General features: G+C 49.8%; 5 protein-coding genes across 5 annotated transcripts; 2 read left to right on the top strand and 3 right to left on the bottom strand.

Annotated features, from left to right (window-relative positions):
• Positions 1-2884: 2884 nt before the first annotated feature.
• Positions 2885-4458, bottom strand: K441DRAFT_626605 (DUF155-domain-containing protein). Its single transcript, XM_067646139.1, has 2 exons — positions 4169-4458; positions 2885-4107 (listed from the first exon to the last, which is right to left on the bottom strand). Exons 1-2 carry the CDS (start codon positions 4433-4435, stop codon positions 3028-3030), a joined length of 1347 nt encoding a protein of 448 aa, XP_067509171.1. The 5' UTR covers positions 4436-4458; the 3' UTR covers positions 2885-3027.
• Positions 4459-4801: 343 nt separating this feature from the next.
• On the top strand, positions 4802-9087 carry K441DRAFT_673211 (uncharacterized protein; the record flags this gene model as incomplete). Its single annotated transcript, XM_067650630.1, has 5 exons — positions 4802-5053; positions 5133-5159; positions 5218-6236; positions 6291-8072; positions 8124-9087. 5 exons carry the CDS (start codon positions 4802-4804, stop codon positions 9085-9087), a joined length of 4044 nt encoding a protein of 1347 aa, XP_067509170.1.
• Positions 9088-9815: 728 nt separating this feature from the next.
• Positions 9816-11059, bottom strand: K441DRAFT_157179 (uncharacterized protein). The gene is made up of 4 exons (XM_067640230.1): positions 11008-11059; positions 10786-10938; positions 10597-10632; positions 9816-10499 (listed from the first exon to the last, which is right to left on the bottom strand). Exons 2-4 carry the CDS (start codon positions 10841-10843, stop codon positions 10102-10104), a joined length of 492 nt encoding a protein of 163 aa, XP_067509169.1. The 5' UTR covers positions 10844-10938; positions 11008-11059; the 3' UTR covers positions 9816-10101.
• An 811-nt stretch (positions 11060-11870) lies between these two features.
• Positions 11871-13647, top strand: K441DRAFT_673209 (uncharacterized protein; the record flags this gene model as incomplete). Its single annotated transcript, XM_067650629.1, has 5 exons — positions 11871-11943; positions 12028-12117; positions 12165-13329; positions 13381-13422; positions 13488-13647. 5 exons carry the CDS (start codon positions 11871-11873, stop codon positions 13645-13647), a joined length of 1530 nt encoding a protein of 509 aa, XP_067509168.1.
• A 2082-nt stretch (positions 13648-15729) lies between these two features.
• Positions 15730-17212, bottom strand: K441DRAFT_537110 (kinase-like protein; the record flags this gene model as incomplete). The annotated part of the gene is made up of 2 exons (XM_067642457.1): positions 15730-16338; positions 16415-17212. The coding sequence occupies 2 exons, from the start codon at positions 17210-17212 to the stop codon at positions 15730-15732; spliced, it is 1407 nt and encodes a 468-aa protein (XP_067509167.1).
• Positions 17213-17489: the final 277 nt, after the last annotated feature.

The following is a 17489-nucleotide window of genomic DNA, read 5'->3' as shown; positions in this document are numbered from 1 at the left end:
GAAATATACTTATTTTAAAATAAATATTATACAAATTATTGGCATAGATTGGCAGTTTTATAATATATTCTTGCNTNTAGAAGTATTTATATACTNTAAAATGTCTTAGCACGCGCTCCCTTACCAAAATCNATTAATTTAAATATTAACTACCCCTAACTGCACCACAACCATATATAATTAAAGCTCTATATCTCTAATATAGCCTCTTTACTCTGCTATCTACGTTATCTATAAGTAGCTAGTTATATAATAGCTTTATAGTGGCGCAGTAGAAGGGTAGTTAGATTTTTTGCGACCGTACGCGTCCTACCAAAACTCTGCAAAAGCTCTGCACGAAGCTCTACTTAAAGCTCTGCTTAAAGCCCTATATAGAGCTCTAAAGCTCTACTAACACGCAGCACTAATATACTAGGAAGGTTCTACAATCGGCCGTACGAACGCCCATACGATTAGTCGCCATACGATCGTCTCTACGAACAGCTCTATAAATGTCGCACGATTGCCCGTACGAACGCCTATACAATTAATCGATCGATTAATTAATTACCTATATAAACGCCCCGTACGAACGCCCATATAATCGTCTATACGAACGTCTCTACAAACGTCTCTATAAATGTCTACACGAACGCCTGCACGAACGCCTATACAAAGCTCTGCTTAAAGCTCTATATAAAGCCCTTTACAAGGCCTTTAAAAACAAGCCTAAATACAAGGTCTATATAGAGAAACCCCAACCAAGCTCTGCTCGAAGCTCTGCTCGAAGCTCTGCTCGGGGCTCTGCTCGAAGCTCTATCGGAGCTCTGCTCAAAGCTCTGCACGAGGCTCTACTCAAAGCCCTATCAAAGCTCCACTTGAAGCTCTGCTCGAAGCTCTGCTCGAAGCTCTGCTCGAAGCTCTATCAAGGCTTTGCACGGAGCTCTACTCAAGCTCTGCTCAAAAGCTCTACGCGAGGCTCTGCTCGAAGCTCTACACGACACTCCACTCTAGGCTCTACTAACACGCAGCACTAATATACTAGGAAGACTCTATAATCGTCTATATGAACGGCTCTACAATTAATTGATTTATCAATTAATTGCCTACACGAACGCCTATACGAACGTCTGCACGTCTAGACATCTATACGTCTACACACCTGCACGCCGCACGTGGTTCTGCATAAGGCTCTGCGAGAATCTCTACATGAAGCTCTACTAGAGCTCTACACGAGGCTCTGCCTAAAGCTTACCCCCTACTGCGCAGCACGACGGAGGGATAGGATTTGCTTCGCAAATCCCTACCATCTAGTATCTATAGGTTAAAAGTCTTCTTTTACTAGCAGTTTAACAACTCCTCTATATTAAGGGAGTCTAATATAGATATAAAAAGTAATAAGTCTGCTTTAGAAGCCATAATATTTAATAATTTATCCGTACGATATTAAAGTTTAAACTTTTTGATGGGGTGCCAAGAAGATCTGCAAATATTATAAATATGGCCAATACTCGCCAATACTCGCCAATATTGATTAGTAACAATATTGATCAATCTGATTGGCAATATTGATATTGAAAACCACGCTGGTCCATGGTGACATAGCAGGACCAGATTATTTTGTTTACCATACTAGCAGGGTGGGCGTCTGACCCGTTCATGTTACCCCCTTGTACTGGCGGTACTATTTTAAGGTTCTTACATCTTGCGGGAGCTAGCAGGGAGGATGGCCGGCCACACCCTTGTTTTCGTGGCGTCCTGATGGTGCATGGCCATAATAGATTATACATACATACGTTTTCGTGGCGTGCCCGCGAAGCCCTACTGCACGCGTCCACGTCGCCGCGGGTGGAAACATCATTGGGAAATCGTTCCTTATGATGGCTAAGTGCAGAGGCGATGGTAGAGAGCTGGTGTTGCGACTCTGTGATGTTGAACCTGCGACGCGTACGAAGCACCGCCCTTAACATCACCAGGAGTCTTACTGCCCCCGCTTGGGGCTCCCGTTCTACCATCTAGGGGGGCTATCAAAGGAAACTGGGATACGAAAACCACCCGACGTACAACTCCTGGCTCGTAGCCAGGCCCGAAACTGGCCTTACCCAGCCAGCCGATGTGGACGCGTCCTAGGCGTACGACAGGATACCCTTGGGCTTGCACTAGCTCTGAGACCGTAGGGACACGGCGAGTGTGTAAGGAACCTCTTTTTATAAGAACTTGTTATGGTTAGCGCGTTACAGACTCTTTACACGAGACTTGTTAAGGGCCTAAGGCTACCGCGAAGAACTTGTTAAGGCCCTGCCTAAAGAACTCGTTAAGGCCCCCCTATAAGGGCCTATCCGGTACACCCAGGTGACTCAGAAGAGGGTCTTAATAGGGGGGAGGCTTTAGAGGAAACACAGGCCAGTCGGACAAAGACTTGACGGCTAGAGACACAGGCTAGCTTATAAAAAGGGGGGATATAAGCTTGGTTAGCAGAATACGGTAGAGTAGGTCGCCCGGTGTGAGATCTAGTCTATAACCCATTCTGCAAGACACGGTCGGCCTGTCATGAGGGGACTCTTACAGGCAACACGAAACAGGGACTGGTAGTATATAGGGCGTTGCGCCCCTATGCTACTACTAGCCTCCTGCGTAATTTATCGGTCAGTACACTCATGACTCATGGAAGCTTCTAGATAAGTTGCCGCGGGCGGCAAATCACCAGTCATTTTGATAATGCTTAAATAAAACGCAGTCAGCATTGGCTCCTTGTGTTTTCTAGATGGCTTGTCGCAGGTGGATTAGGGGTGGGTTTTGGGTTGGTTGAGGATCTTGGTCCGGGAAAGTAATACTTGCCCATGAGGAGTTGTGACAGTATTTCAGCTTCATATCTGCATATGGATTCTAGGATCAAGCAGCGGATAACTTTCCGTGTGAAGAAAGGGTTGGAGATGAGATTAATATATATAATCAACCAGGGTTGTCAACCCGTTAAGAGTGGAATCTAACCCAGTGATCCCTAAAAAGGTGCATTGGGTGGGGGTGAGCAGGATGTTTCTAACCTGTTCAAGTGGATATTCGCTCTCTCTCAGCTGACGTCAAGTACTTTCTCAGTAGCGACTCAGTGCTATCAGGATCATCCCTCTCCTGGACGTCCTTCCAGTGCCGGTAGAATTCGAGAACAACTTCGACGGCGATTAGGGCGATGATGGCCCATTCCAATCGAAGGCCGTGCTTCTCGCTCAGCGATTCTCTCAGAACGCTTGCGATTTCCTGAGCAAAACCAATCTTTTCATTCAGAACCTTGATTCGGACGCCCACATCTAAAGTTCGGCCGACTTGCTCATAATAACCTTCTAAGCCCAACTCATGTCTACTGTCCCAGAAGATGTCGGGTAAGGAGTCTGTGAGTTCAGAGTACAGGTTTAATTGGGCGCGTATACTTAAAAGTTCCCCGGTCTTGCGGAGGATGAAGGATCTCGTAAAAGGCAGTTTTGAACGTCGCGTAGGAAATTTAGAGCCTTTCGAAAGCATAGTTGGTATTGATCGGGTAGATCTCTGGTAAGTGCTGAGTAGACTTTCCAGCACGGCAAGCTTCGTAGATCGAGCTAAACCGGAGGAGAATGCTATCTTCGCAAGCACAGTATCTACTTCATGGCATTGGTCCGTTTCATCAACAGGGCTAGTTGGATTCTCGTCCGTTGCCGTTGAGTTGCGATTCTGGTGACGTACTGAAGTTTCCTCCAGCGCATCGGAATCCTGTGTCTCTGCTTTTGTCCCTAATACAATGGTATCGCCGATTATTTCACTACTTTCTTTTGAGGGATCTTCGATGTACTCTAGATCCTCGGTCTCCAACAGCTTCAAATGAGAACTCTCGGCGGCTGCGGGAAGGACACCCTTGACAAAACCGAGAGCTTCTTGTTCAGATACGTTCCAAGTCACAACGGTGCCAGAAGGGAATATAAAGATATCTCCATTTCCTATTATTTCCCCATCCTCATGTGAACCGCCAGTTGTTCGGACGTGTATGACCTGAGGATAGAGACCGGTTTGGTAAGGATCAAGCTCATATCCTTGAGCTTGGACTAGTCGAGCAGCAGAGGAGATATTGTACTGTTCAGCAGCGCAATATGCCGTCACTGTCTGTCCATTAGTCCTGTTAGTTTGCTGTACCACAGTTCGAATTTCCAGTGGTGCAGCCTACCTTTGTCTCTACCTCTGGATCTACGAAGCGCTTGTTCCCTCTGCCTTTGACGAAGCTTCCCCTTGATCTCTGAGCTTCAACTGCTACTCTTCGTAGAGATGATGGCTTTCCAGCATTCTTCCGGGGAGCCTTCCGTTGATCTTGCTTTCGAGTCCCATCTTGGGAAGCTGCAAGTGTTGTGTGCTGAATTGGTTCCGGCTTTGACGGCTGTTCTAGTTTCCTTAGAGTAGATTGCGGTGAACGGAAAGCTCTGCATGGGACCTGCATTCGCAGGCCGTGGTCTGGTGGAGGAATCTGTTCGCGGAAAAGCCGGTAGGCGCTCAGGCAGCGGAACGCTCGCGCACTTGTCGCGCTGCTTCTTGACAAGCAGTTAACCACATTGCTGCGGAGGAGTATCATCGCCAAAGGAGTGTAATGTTGATTTCATTGAGCATTTGGCTCTAGGCCTCAAATTGGTGCTGGAGCGTGAAAAAGACTGCATGCCAGCAATTTTCCGCTGATGCTCCGAGGCTTGACGAAGGCTTGGCATCGACATCACAGATCACAAGCGCCAACACCACCAGACCCCAAGCTTAGGCGACATCTAGAGCTCCAGAGGCGGCCCATACACTTACCGCAGCTCATGCATTCAGCATGGCTGCGGATCCGGAAGAGCATGAGACAGCTATCGCAACCCGCGAAGAAGCTCTCCGTCGCCGCGCATTTAGCAATGGACAGGAATCCGCAACCGGCACTGAACAGGAGACCGAAGAGGAGGAGGAGGATGATGATGATGATTCCGACGATGAACCAAAGTTGAAACACAAACGCCTAACCGAGAACCTGAACACTGTCTATCGAAATGGGGATTCTACAAGCTCGTTTATGCTTGCTGGGGATAAAATGGTATGCTGCTTTTAACTTCTAATTTACTGGGCGTTGGAGCTGTTGTATCACTTAGAGCGGAAGCTGAAGCTGTGAATAGATAATGGGAACACATAATGGCAACATCGTGAGTAAATCTAAGAGCTCCTTTTATTGTTTACAAAGCAGAAGCTCATGAAGCGTAGCATGTTGTGTCCATCCCAACCCTCCAAGCACTACGACTCTACAATGCTCATTCTGCTACTATTTCGGCTATCTCGGTCTCACCATTTCCACTTCCTTTACCAACTGCAAGGCCTGATGTTGTCATCGGCAGACAGGCTGAGACGAACGCTCCCTCAACAAAGGCACCCTCCGTGGCCGGAGGCCAGGCGGCATCACCGCGAACACCACGTCAAACCCCAATACCTGCAACTCCGTCAAATTCCATCTACATAGCAACATCCTCGATAGATGGGCATGTTTGCGTCTCGTCGTTGGTAGACCCCAAGGATGTGACGCTTCGGAACTTTGCACGCCCGGTGCATGCTGTGGCTTTGTCACCGGAGTACAAATCTGACAGGACTTACCTGTCAGGAGGTGTAAATGGAAATCTAATACTAACTACCGGTGGCCCGATTGGGCACCGTGCAAATGCAAATACAAATAATGCGGCTGCTGCTGCTCAAGGATGGCTCGGCGCAATTGGACTAGGCGGAAATGCGGGTCGAGATACAATCTTACACTCGGGAGAGGGGAGCATCAGTACAATTAAATGGTCGCTGTCTGGAAAGTTTGTCGTATGGGTCAACGAACACGGCATCCGGATCATGAGGACAAATATTCACTTGGAGAGCGCCGACTCAGAGTCGGCTTGGAAGCGCATAGGATTTATTGACAGACCTAATCGCCGCGCGTGGGAGGAGATGGCTGGTGTTTGGAAGGCTCGTGCGGAATGGATTGACGATAAATGTCTCGAGTCGGATGATGACTCGCTGATAACCCCAAATGGTTCGAGCCATCATGCTGCTGAGACGAAAGAAGACCCGACATTGCCACATAAGCGCTCGGACAAACACCGTCATGACAAAACCAAAAAGCGCATCGAGAAACTGGTCGTCGGCTGGGGAGACGCGGCATGGGTTATCCACGTAAATCCTGGAGGAGCTGGGTTTGGGAGAGATGTTGGCGAAAGATCTGTTGGTAGCGTTGATATTAAGCATTTGTAAGTTGCCTGATCATACGGTATCAATGCACCGCTAACATTTTTTTGCTGTAGCTTACGGTTTGAAGATTGCATTGTTTCTGGAATATCGCTTTATACCCCATCTTTACTTCTTGTACTTGCTTATCGAACACGCGACGACGACGATAACCCTATTACTCCGACAACTTCCGGGACTCCAAAGAAGGGAATACCACGACGCCAAAACGGACTTCCCCCGGAACTGAAGCTTATAGATGCTGCAACATCTGACGAGGTCGATGTCTATGAACTCTCAGTTAGTCGATACGAAACACTGTCCTCTGCCGACTATCATTTGAGTACACACTATGTGCCTCATCCACGTGTGATGACTTTGGCCCAACGGAGTGCGCTTGAAGCTTTAGGAGGAGGAATATGGGATGCTGGTGTTAGCGCCGCTCGAATATTCAGTTCCGGAGCTAGCATCATAAGTGTACCTAGTAGTGGGGACGTAAAAGCTACGCCTTCGTTGGGTTCTGCTAGTGCCGGGAGGACATCAGCAGCTCTCTCAGGCTATAGAAGCCAGGATGTTATTTCTGTAGCAGCCACTGCCGGATTGAAGATCTACATACAGAGCCCTTATGATTGCGCTCTTTTCATCCAGCGGGACCTTAGCGACCATCTTACTTGGCTGTTGGAGCATAACGACTACGAACACGCATGGGAACTCATAGATGATCATCCCGAGATCGTCACCTCGTCTCCCGAGCGGCTCTCTGAGTCGTCGCCAAATAGCACACCGTCAAAAGCCAGGGGGAGTCTGGAGGATTTTTTCGCAGACGACGCAGCCTCACAGACAACTGTCTCTGCGAGCCGAAGCCCTAATTCAGCCGTTGAAAAGGAAAAGCGACGTATAGGAGACCTATGGGTTCAGCAGCTTGTTGCTGAAGAGAAATGGTCGAAAGCAGGGGAAGTCGCAGGACGAGTATTAGATACTTCGGCGAGGTGGGACTATTGGTTCCTGAAGTTCGCGCAAGCTCACCGTTTTGACGAGATTACCCCATACATTCCCACAAAGCAGATGCGTCCCCCTCTCCCGCCGCGCGATTACGAAATCATTCTGGGTCACTACGTCAACCATGATCGGCCACGGTTCAGGGAATTGATTGATCAATGGAATCCTGCCCTTTTCGAAGTTACAAATGTAACAGAGCCTATCAAGGCCATTTTGACGGCGGGCGAAGTGACAGGAGACTCGACCGAAGGCGGCGAGCAGGGCAGAGATTGGCGGATACTGCAAGAAGCACTCGCAAAGCTTTACCTGGCAGATAATCATCCGAGGGACGCGTTGAGATGTTACATCCGTCTTCAGAATGCTGATGCCGCTATGAGTTTGATCCGAGACCAGCACTTGCTGGAAGCTGTCCGAGACGATATCCCTGGCTTCATCCTCCTCCGAGTCTCAAAGGACCAGATGGAAACCGCTCCACTAGATGAGCTGGAGGAAGCTTCAGCAGAAGCTGTCCATCTGCTGGTTGATGAGGCATATCGGGGTATCGTGCCCCCAGACGAAGTAGTCACGCAGCTCGAAAAAAAGGGTGTTCTCTTTAAGCCTTTTCTCTATTTCTATCTTCGAGATTTATGGGATGGTAAAGGTAGCGAGACTAAGCCAACCACCACAAAAGCACGAGCTGCTGTGGACCGTCTTGCAACGGAAGGAAAATTATTAGCTGAAGAATTTGGCGATCTGATTGTCGAGCTCTTCGCCGAGTATAACCGGCCACTCCTTATGAAATACCTACGGATATCCCAAAGCTACAATCTCGATAGAGCTTCCGCCGTCTGCGAGAGGCGGGAGTACATTCCCGAGCTAGTGTAAGTTCATCTTTTTCACGCACCATGAAATTGCACAACTGACAGACACAGCTACGTCCTCTCCAAGACTGGCCAGACAAAACGCGCTCTCTTCCTCATCATCAACAGGCTCTCCGACGTCTCTCATGCCATCGCCTTCGCAAAAGAACAAGGTGACCAGGAACTTTGGAATGACCTCCTGGACTACAGCATGGACAAACCACGCTTCATCCGCGGCCTCCTCGAAGAAGTCGGCACGGCCATCAACCCCATCACGCTCGTGCGTCGCATCCCCGAGGGGCTAGAGATTGAAGGCCTGAGAGAAGGCATCGGACGCATGGTCCGGGAATACGAGATCCAGCACTCGATCAGCGCGGGCGTGGCCAAGGTGCTCCGCGGCGAGGTGGCGCAGGGCATGGACATCCTGCGAGCGGGCCAGAAGTGCGGCGTCAAGTTCGACGTCGTGCAGGCCTCGCCCTCCGACTCCGAGGCTCAAACCGTCGTCGAGGCCCCGACCCCCGCCGCACCCCCTGCCACCGCCGCTGCCGCCGCCAACAACGACGACGACCACGCCTCCACTGCTGTCCCGCAGCCCTCCGATCCAGCAGCTGACGCCAAGCCAGGCCACTGCACCGGCTGCCACCGCCCGTTCGCCTTATCCGCCGCAGACGCCGACGACGCGGACGATGATGCCGATGACGCGGACGATCTCGCGACCGCGACTGCGACCGCTGCCCCCTCCCGCGACACCCTCGTCGGCTTCGCCTGCGGCCACGTCTACCATCTCTCGTGTCTGCTGCCCAAGACGTCGGCGTCGGCATCGGTGGCCGCGACGCTGCAGGCGCGGCTGGCGGCTGATGCGGATGACGGGTATGGGAGCAGCAGGAGCGTTGGGGCGAAGGTCGCGCATGCGCATGTTATTCGTAGTGCGATTAGGGACGGGTGTCCTGTGTGTGCTGGGGCGAGGGCGGAGGGGAGGGTGGGGGTGGGGGATGAGGTGGGAGGTAGGAAGGGGGTTGGGGAGGAACAAAGTTGACGAAGCCGAGATTGTAGAAATGTGGGGGAGAAGGATGACCGAGATCTGTATATATATGGGAATATTTTAGTGGTGCGGCTCTGGTGCGCGTGTATCAGCCTCATCTAGTATGTTGGCCCGGCGAAAAGCGTATCTTTGAGAGCGTGCATCGCACCGGCGTTTTTTGGGTATGGCTAGCCTTCGCTTTGGCGAGTGGCGTTGCTGCTTAGGTAGGCATGGCATGGTATATCAAATGGAAATGGTCTGAATCTCCAGTCTGCCTACTTCACAGAGAGTCGTTCGGTTGGAGTGAATTCGGCAGGCGAGGACTGCCAGCGATGAGCTGTGCCGTGCTGTGGAGCATTATTTGAAGGCAGTACGGTTAGGGCACGGCAAAATACGTGTCTCTGGATAGCGCCGAGGGCGGGTGTATTGTTAGAGTCCGCGTCTGCCTCGTGTTGCATTGAGCTGGGGTAATTGCGTTATGCTAGCTGTAGACATCTGGAGAGTTGGAAAGGTGAGCGTAACTTGGCTATCCAGGGTCCCTAGTCAGGTCGGAAAAACCCACAGACCGTTAGACGGGTAGATTATTAGATTGGTAGATCGATTTGGGTGGCTTTGTGCACGAAAGCCTGGATACAAGCATAGGGGCAGGTTTCACGAAGGTGGCACAACGTGAGCACGAGATAGCACACAGGAAGAAGACTGTCGATCTGCGTCACCGCAAACCACAAAGATCAAAGACGTGAGGACACAAACAGTTGAATTGAACCAGTTATATACTGAAACAAGGCTGTGACTACCAATGTGTCCTCTTTCCGAATCCTATTGAGACCATGCAAGCATGAGTAGAAAAAGCCAAGCTAATGAACGAATCATGCTGGATAAGTGGGAAGTTTCGCAGGGACGAAATGACTGCAAAGATGCTTGCAAGAGTCTAGCATTCCTTCCCACCCATTAATGACCTTGCAGCGTACCAGAGCAATATTTTCACTCCTTCATCAACAATCATGGAGCTTGTGAGACACGCTTGGTCTAAACCAGAGCAGCAAGAGCACCAGCAGCGATGACTCCGGCCATGGCGGCGTTGAACTGCATCATAGAACCAGAATTTGTTGTGGTAACCGGGATGGAAGGCTGAGCTTGGCTCTGAGTTGGCCCCACCGAGGTATTAACGACGGTCAAGGCGGGCTTGCTGGGTGCGGCAGAGGACTCGACGGCGCCAGTGGAGGTAGCGCTCACGATGGGAGTCTCTGGAGTAGAGGCTACAGATTGTGCTGGAGCAGAAGACTGTACCGGAGCTTCAGGGCTCGCCGAGGCAGCTGCGGAAGACGTGACTGGGGCGGGAGTGCTGCTGAAGATATAGCCACTGGAGGTGCACCACTCTGGAACAAGCGTAACTGTCATGACAGCAGTTGGTGCGGCCGGGCATTCTGTGACTCCACGTTAGTGACTGCGAAGAAGAAATGTGACTTAATTGAGGATGTGTGCATATGCAAATTGGCTTGAACATAGAGTCTGCTGACGTACCTGACCTAGACGAGGCGCGAGGCGCGATGTTTGGAACTGGAACAGAGAAAGATTAGCATTGATGGAGCATGAATGATACTGCCAAGCTGTCAAGTGCCAGCGACAGGAGCCAGGCTGACTGGAGGATGGAGGCTGTAGGGAATTGGGCAATGTGTCCACAACGAACACGGGAGAGAGGTAGGGACCTACAAGCTCCGACCAGAGAGACAAAAGCAAGACCTAAGGCAGCAATCTTGAATGCGAACATTTTGGGTTGCGGTGTGAGAAATGTAGCTGTTTTATGAAGAGCAGAGTGCGGAGTGAGCTAATGCCAATAAATATATGTGTTCGTAGAAAGTATGCCTAGAGAAGATCAAGTCAGCTAGGCTCAAACAAAGGCAATGAATGAAGATGATGGATGGAGTAAGGCACCTTTCGTAGTTGATGCTTGGATGCTAGTGGTGGAAGAAGAGAGTGGACGCGAAGTTTATATATGCGCTGATGGCCCCGAGAGACGGCAAACAAGCGGCAGGACGCAGGTAGACCGTAACTGCCAGCCAGTGAATTTACTCGAGTTATGTGCGAGAGAAGGAACTTCATCTGCTCCACCAATTCGGTAACAGTAGTCCCGTTACACCACGTAAAATGACCATCCTGCAAAAAGCCATCCAGCCATGTGCCCCCGCAAACCGTAGTAACGCCCTATATATGTCGTGCTTCTCGTCCAGGGGAAACAGCTGGGTAGTTGTCGCTGAAATGACGTGAACGCATTCGCGGTTGGTGATATCGTTCTAGCGCTGCTTCCCACTCCTGCCCCTTTTTCCATTTCCAGCCCATGTCTTGGTTCAGTGCGACAAGTACCTGCACACCTAGTGGGTATACGAGTATCAAATTAAACGGGATATCTTAAGTGTTGTGAAGTCTGCGTTTGGCAATGGAAAGCCTCCTAATCAAACCCAGAGCGTAAAGGACTCTTGATGCAGTGCCCAATTGCGCCAAATGCTAAGCAATTGAGCTGCCTACGCAAACGGTCTACTAGAACTGGTGGTGCTGCAGCCGGCTCTCTGGTAGATAACGCGCAAACGTGACTGTTTCACTCGTGGAGACGTCTAAATCTGGACGCATATCTTGGCGCTTGTTTATCTTGCTCCTCCCAACTGCGCTCTCCGTCTTTCTTCCTCACCTCACCACCTCGCTTCATACAATCGTTCCAGGCCTTCTGCACGCATCTTGTTTCCATACTCGTTTTAGTAAAAAGCTTGCTCTTTCAATCTCGCAAGCGGCCCACGTTCAATATGAAGCTCTTCAACCTTGTAACTCTCCTGGCTAGAGCTGTCCCTATCGTCTCAATTTTTGCGTTCCCTCATGGTGAGTTCCTGGTCTCCCTGGGTCCTCATTGCAAAGTGTGTCCGTTGTATTCGCTGTCGATTTGCCACATAGTGCAGTAAATAGTCACCAACTTCCTCAGCCCAATTCCCGGCAAAGTTTGCAGCGAAGTTAACTGCAATGGTCACTTAATGAGCTCGGCTGCTTCCCCTTCCGGTCAGTTTTCTTCTATAGAGCGTCAGCTAATACATGCACTCTTCCAGATGGACATCGTCGTGATAACAACTTGATGGTCTTTGTGGATACTTTCGAAATCTTGTCAACCCCCAACGTGTACACCACCCAAATTGTCACCGCCACCAATTGCGCGCCAGGGATTACTCGGTGCCCAGACCACTCAACCATCGTTGTGACCTCGTCTTATACCAGCCTTGTCTCATCCACGCCAGTGCCTTCGTCATCAGGCTCCTTGGTTCCAAGCTCTTCCACGACGTCTAGTTCAACTCCCCCTACGTCGTCCTCGGTAGTTCTAATCTCGTCTTCGGCAGGTTCTACATCGTCGGCCACTGGCTCAGCAAGCTCGATTGCTACAAGCTCGTCATTGTCCAGCAGCAGCTCAACTATTCAAACATCTTCAACAAGCCCGGAGGTTACAAGTTCAACCAGCAGCTCGGTGATCTCGACCCCGTCTTCTACCTCGAACTTGCAAACGTCACTATCCAGCAGCTCAACCTCTTCGACATCGGCATTGACAGCAGTGGCGAGCTCAGTGAGGTCGACTTCTTCAAGTAGCAGTTCTGTTACTCCAACGATTCCATCGACCAGCTTACAGCCTTCGACTCCATTCGTTAGTGGCTCTAGTTTGTACGTCCCAAGCTCTTCCACTCATGGACTAGAGTCTTCAAGTGTTTTAAGCTCCTCGGTGTCTACCACATCATCATCGAGCTCGACTGCAGTGACATCCTCATCAAGCACTATTGTCGTTACGTCTTCATCGGCCTTTTCTAGTGCCTCCATAAGTTCTTCATCCAGCTTAATCAGTCCAACTCATTCAAGCTCTTCGGTCCCGGGATACTCAAGCAGCTCGACACCTTCATCAAGTTCTGTGGCTCCAACCATATCAAGCACTTCAAGCAGCCCAGTCAGCTCGAACGGCTGGAATACCCCAAGCTCTTTAAGCAGCAGTAATATTCCAAGCTTTTCAAGCAGCTTGATGGCGTCGACTCCGTCGGCAACCATCGAGTCTCCAACCTCAACTTCGGTGTCTTCCGTTAGTTCATCGTCCGCAACGTCAGCTTCGACATCCTCCAGCCAGTCATCGTCAAGCTCAGGCGGCTACATTCCTCTTACAAGCGTCAAAACCTACACCTCCGTGGTCACACAGACAATCAGTAGTTCTACTAGCACGAGCTCTTTTACTTCGGTTCTGTCAGTTGAGTCCCACTTGATGTCGACTGCTATAAGCAGAATTCCTTCCAGCTCGACCATGCCTGCGACCGGCATAACCGGCACTCCATCAATGTAAGTTCCTCATGGGATCCTGCTTCGAGGTAATAAGCTAGTCGACTAACTCTTTATGATCTTAGGTTCCCTGGTATCACGCCTTCTAACCCTAGCAATGGCACTTTTCCTCCGTCGCCGACTCCGTCGCCATATTACATCAACCTCGGTGATAGGACCGTCGTTGCAATTGAGGGATTGTTTGGCAGCCTTCTGATCACGGTCGTTATGGCCCACCTCTGCTAGTAGTCTAGCGTCTTGTGGTTTCCTCAGGGGCAGTGATGCTGTTCCGTGAGTTTCTCTGTGGGCTGTGTGATGTTTTATGAGTAGGAGTTTGCGGTGCTATTCCGCATGCTGCCCCATCTCTTATATCGTTGCTTTAATTAGCTTGCGGCTAAGTCACATACTTACACTATCGGTGCACGGTTTTCATAACAGGGTTTCTTCCTGCAGCTAGGGACTTTTCTTCCTGTACATGCTTTAGATAAAAAGCCGAAATATTGTAATACCAGAATCTTGTACGCGGCCACGATGATTCCTCTTTAGCTCAAGGGTATCATGTCGAAGCCCAATGACCTTCGCAGTCTTTACGTTAACCTTTGAGTGCCGTTTGTTGAGTGAATAGCCAGTTGCAGCTTGCCCCTTGAATAGGTTCGTTGTGTTGTGAGATCAAGCTTTTCGGCGCAAAATGTGGCACAGAGCGTTGAGGCTAGACCCGTTTCAATACCATGGAGCCCATTCCTTTTTCGGGCTCACGCTCACGACCCAACGTCGCCAATCATCCCTTTCAGAACACACCTGGCAGGCTTTCGCGCTACGCGCTCCGCCCAGTTTTATATCTAAGAAAAAATGGCATCTTTGTAGAAGGTATTCTTTAATTTCGTAGTTTCAAGCCTGCGACCGCTTAGAATAGTTCCCGGGAAAACATGGAAATGAACGGCAAAAGCTGGCTCCCACATTCCTTTTTAGGAAGAAAGATTTAAAATAAATACCGGTCATTGGGTTCCGGCAGCCTGACGACGTCCTCATTTCCCTCCTTTGCCGCCCATGGTAGCGGCGTCACCCATCTTCATTAGCTAAGTTATCGTCAGCCTTTCCCGTTTCAAGCAACTTCACCACGGTCTCGTGCTCTCCCTCGGCAGCATATGACAGCAGTGTTCGACTGGTATCATCTTTTGAGTCGGCTTCGACCGTGCCTCACTCAAGCAGCAGCCTGACAACGGCCTCGCATCTATTCGCTGCTGCCCAATATAGCGATGTCCGACCAACCTTGTCTCTTCCCTAACGTCTGCCCCCTCCTTCATTAGCAGCTGTGCTATGGCCACATGCCTAGTCTTGGCTGCCTGGAGCAGTGCTGTCTCTCCATCACGACCTTTCGCGGCCCTTCTTAATTAGCATTGACACTAACGCTTCATGCCTTCCGAGAGTTGCCAAATGCAAAACCGTCCGACTTTGTTTGTTGAACAATCTCGATGCTTGGTCTGTATCTTGGGGACTGTCTGTTCCTTGTCCGTTGATTTTTTCTTAGCATACTCAGTCCCCTCAGTCCCCATTCATTTTCATAGGCATAGTCTTCTCTCATTTCAATTTCATATATGTCGCCATTTCTGCCGATCCCCCTAGTTTCCGTTAATGATTTGTCCATACTCGCTCCCGGCTTAAGGAGCAGGATCGCCACCGTCCCGTGTCCGCTTTAGACTGCCAGGTGAAGCGCCATCTATTCCATCTAAGTAGCCTCTCGCACGCGGCTCAGTCTAGATGACCAAATTTAAGCCAACGCCCTCAGCAGGGCAAAAAAAAATAAACCTCGCTACCGGATGAATGCAGGGGGTGGCATGGCGGGTGGTATAAATAGATGGCATATACACCTGTCTGCGTTTTAATTGCTTTTGCCAATTCCTGTCTGCGTTCTGGAAATGGTCTCGTTGAAGCTCACGGCGTTGGTGCAATTGAGCGCGCTGGTCTTTGCAAGACCTGCGGCTGATACGTGGGGGAATGCGGCTGCGAATGCGACGACAGGAGGATCGCTCCAGCCACTCTTCTTCAAGGGCTACGACCTATTTATTGTAGTATACTGAGCGGCTGGCGCAGCAGACAGAGCAGTAGCATGAACAGATAGTAAATACTTTATTTATGATAGTGTTTATGTTACTCTACAATGTACATTTGGATCAGGAGTTTCGGCTGCATCCGTCCATCACCTTGAACTGTGTCTAATTGCGCGGAGTAGTGAGACCTTTTTCGTGAAAAATATCATTGAGCATCTTTGCCGCTGAGGCCCGCTGATTAGGAGTTTCAGCTCCATTCGTCCATCATCTTGAACTGTGTCTAGTTGCGCGGAGTAGTGAGACCTTTTCCGTGAAAAATATCATTGAGCATCTTCGCCGCTGAGGCCCGCCGATCAGGATTGACCATCGCCATAAGTTGAATAGGCTGGAGGAGTTTGTCGTTCGCAGCCTCTAGAACCGCCTTGATCTTTTGCTCATTTGTGTGTAACGGCTTGTCTCGATACCCGCCCGCATTCATCACATAAGTAATGGTGACAAAAAGTGACCAGACATCTACCTTTGGCGTTTGCTTTATTTCTAAGTTGCACAGCACCTCAGGAGCCATGTAGACTGGGGTTCCGGCGTATGTACGGGCGTCAGAAACGACATTACAAAGACCAAAGTCCGTAAGCTGGAAGGTATAGCCACCGTGCGGCAGGGACGTGTAGAGAATGTTCTCAGGCTTGACATCTCGGTGAACCATGCCGTTATATGCAAGGTAATCAAGTGCTTGCAGCATCTGATGGAGAAGAGAGTCGACTGAGCTAGGATCTCTGATAAAGAGACCTTTATTTATCAGGTCCTGTACGCTGCCCTCTTTGAGTTTCGTGAATATCTCAAGGTATTCTTCTGTCCACCCTTGCGCAGATATATACTCCACAATGTTCGCCTGCTAATATTAGCTGATGCTGAACAAGGCCCTGTGTTGGAGAAGGAGGATGAAAAGAACAATGGATTTAACTTACATGGGAAACCCGAGCAAGAGCTTCCACTTCGCGCTTTAGCATGGTGTATGCTGATGACTGAAGCCCCTGTTCCGGCAATTTTACTCTTTTGACAGCCAAAATTTCTCCAGAATCAACATTCGTTATCCTCCACACTTGGCCGTACGAGCCACCTCCGAGACGTATTCCCCTCATATATCTGATCTTTGGCTCTTGATTTCTAGGAGTATTCTCGGTGACAGGTCCTGAGGGTGGAACAATTGGTGTCTCGTCCAAGGTTCGAGCAAAACAGGGATGATCCTCTCGATGGCTGAGCCGTTCTTGGATATTGAGTTGATTAGGGTCATGATGCCAATGTATCCTAAACTGGACAAGGTCGCATGTAATACCACCAAATCCGAATGCTTGATTGACAGTCTCGGTCACGACGATTCGACGAGGGTTACGTTCGAGCTCGAACGGGATGGCGTTTGCACCATAGGGCTGTGTTGATTTGGTGATCGAGCGATCATAGAGCATAACCAGGCATGAGTCCTTGTGAATCTCAAAAGCACAGTGGATGCGAGAGATGTTTGGCCCTTCAACTGTAATGTCAGCACCATTGCGTCCGAGAGTTGCTAGGGTGTAGCGTGACTTCGACCCAATATGAAAGCCAATATTAAGTCCGCATTGTACCCCTTTGGGATATTCAGACTCTGGGAGATTTGGAATGAGCGAGACAAGGTGGCTGTTGTTGGGATGGGTAAGAACAGCTTGGGCTTGATTATTAACAGGTATAAGTGAGAAGAGAGTAGAAGGGTGAGGGTTGGGACGTGGCATGACGTGCGATTGAGTGTGATTGAGTGTGATTATGTGCGTTAATATGATTTGGTTGAACCATGGAGGGTCGTTTAAAGGGCAGCAAAAAGCCTGCCTTCCTTCATCCATGGTTACAGGAATGGAAGGAAGCCTGACTCCATATCCATGCGTGGAAGCCTGCCTCAACCCACGGTAACGCAATGAAACTGCCTCCGTCCATGGTAATGAAATGGCCGAGATGAATCCATAATTTTGTAGCAAAAAGTCTGCCTTCATCCATGGTTACAGGAAGCCTGAC

The sequence above is a fragment of the Cenococcum geophilum genome (assembly GCF_001692895.1).
Source record: "Cenococcum geophilum 1.58 unplaced genomic scaffold K441scaffold_3, whole genome shotgun sequence".
NCBI lineage: Eukaryota > Fungi > Ascomycota > Dothideomycetes > Gloniales > Gloniaceae > Cenococcum > Cenococcum geophilum.
The sequence above is the reverse complement of the archived record's forward strand: the minus strand, read 5'-3'. Positions and strand labels throughout refer to the sequence as shown.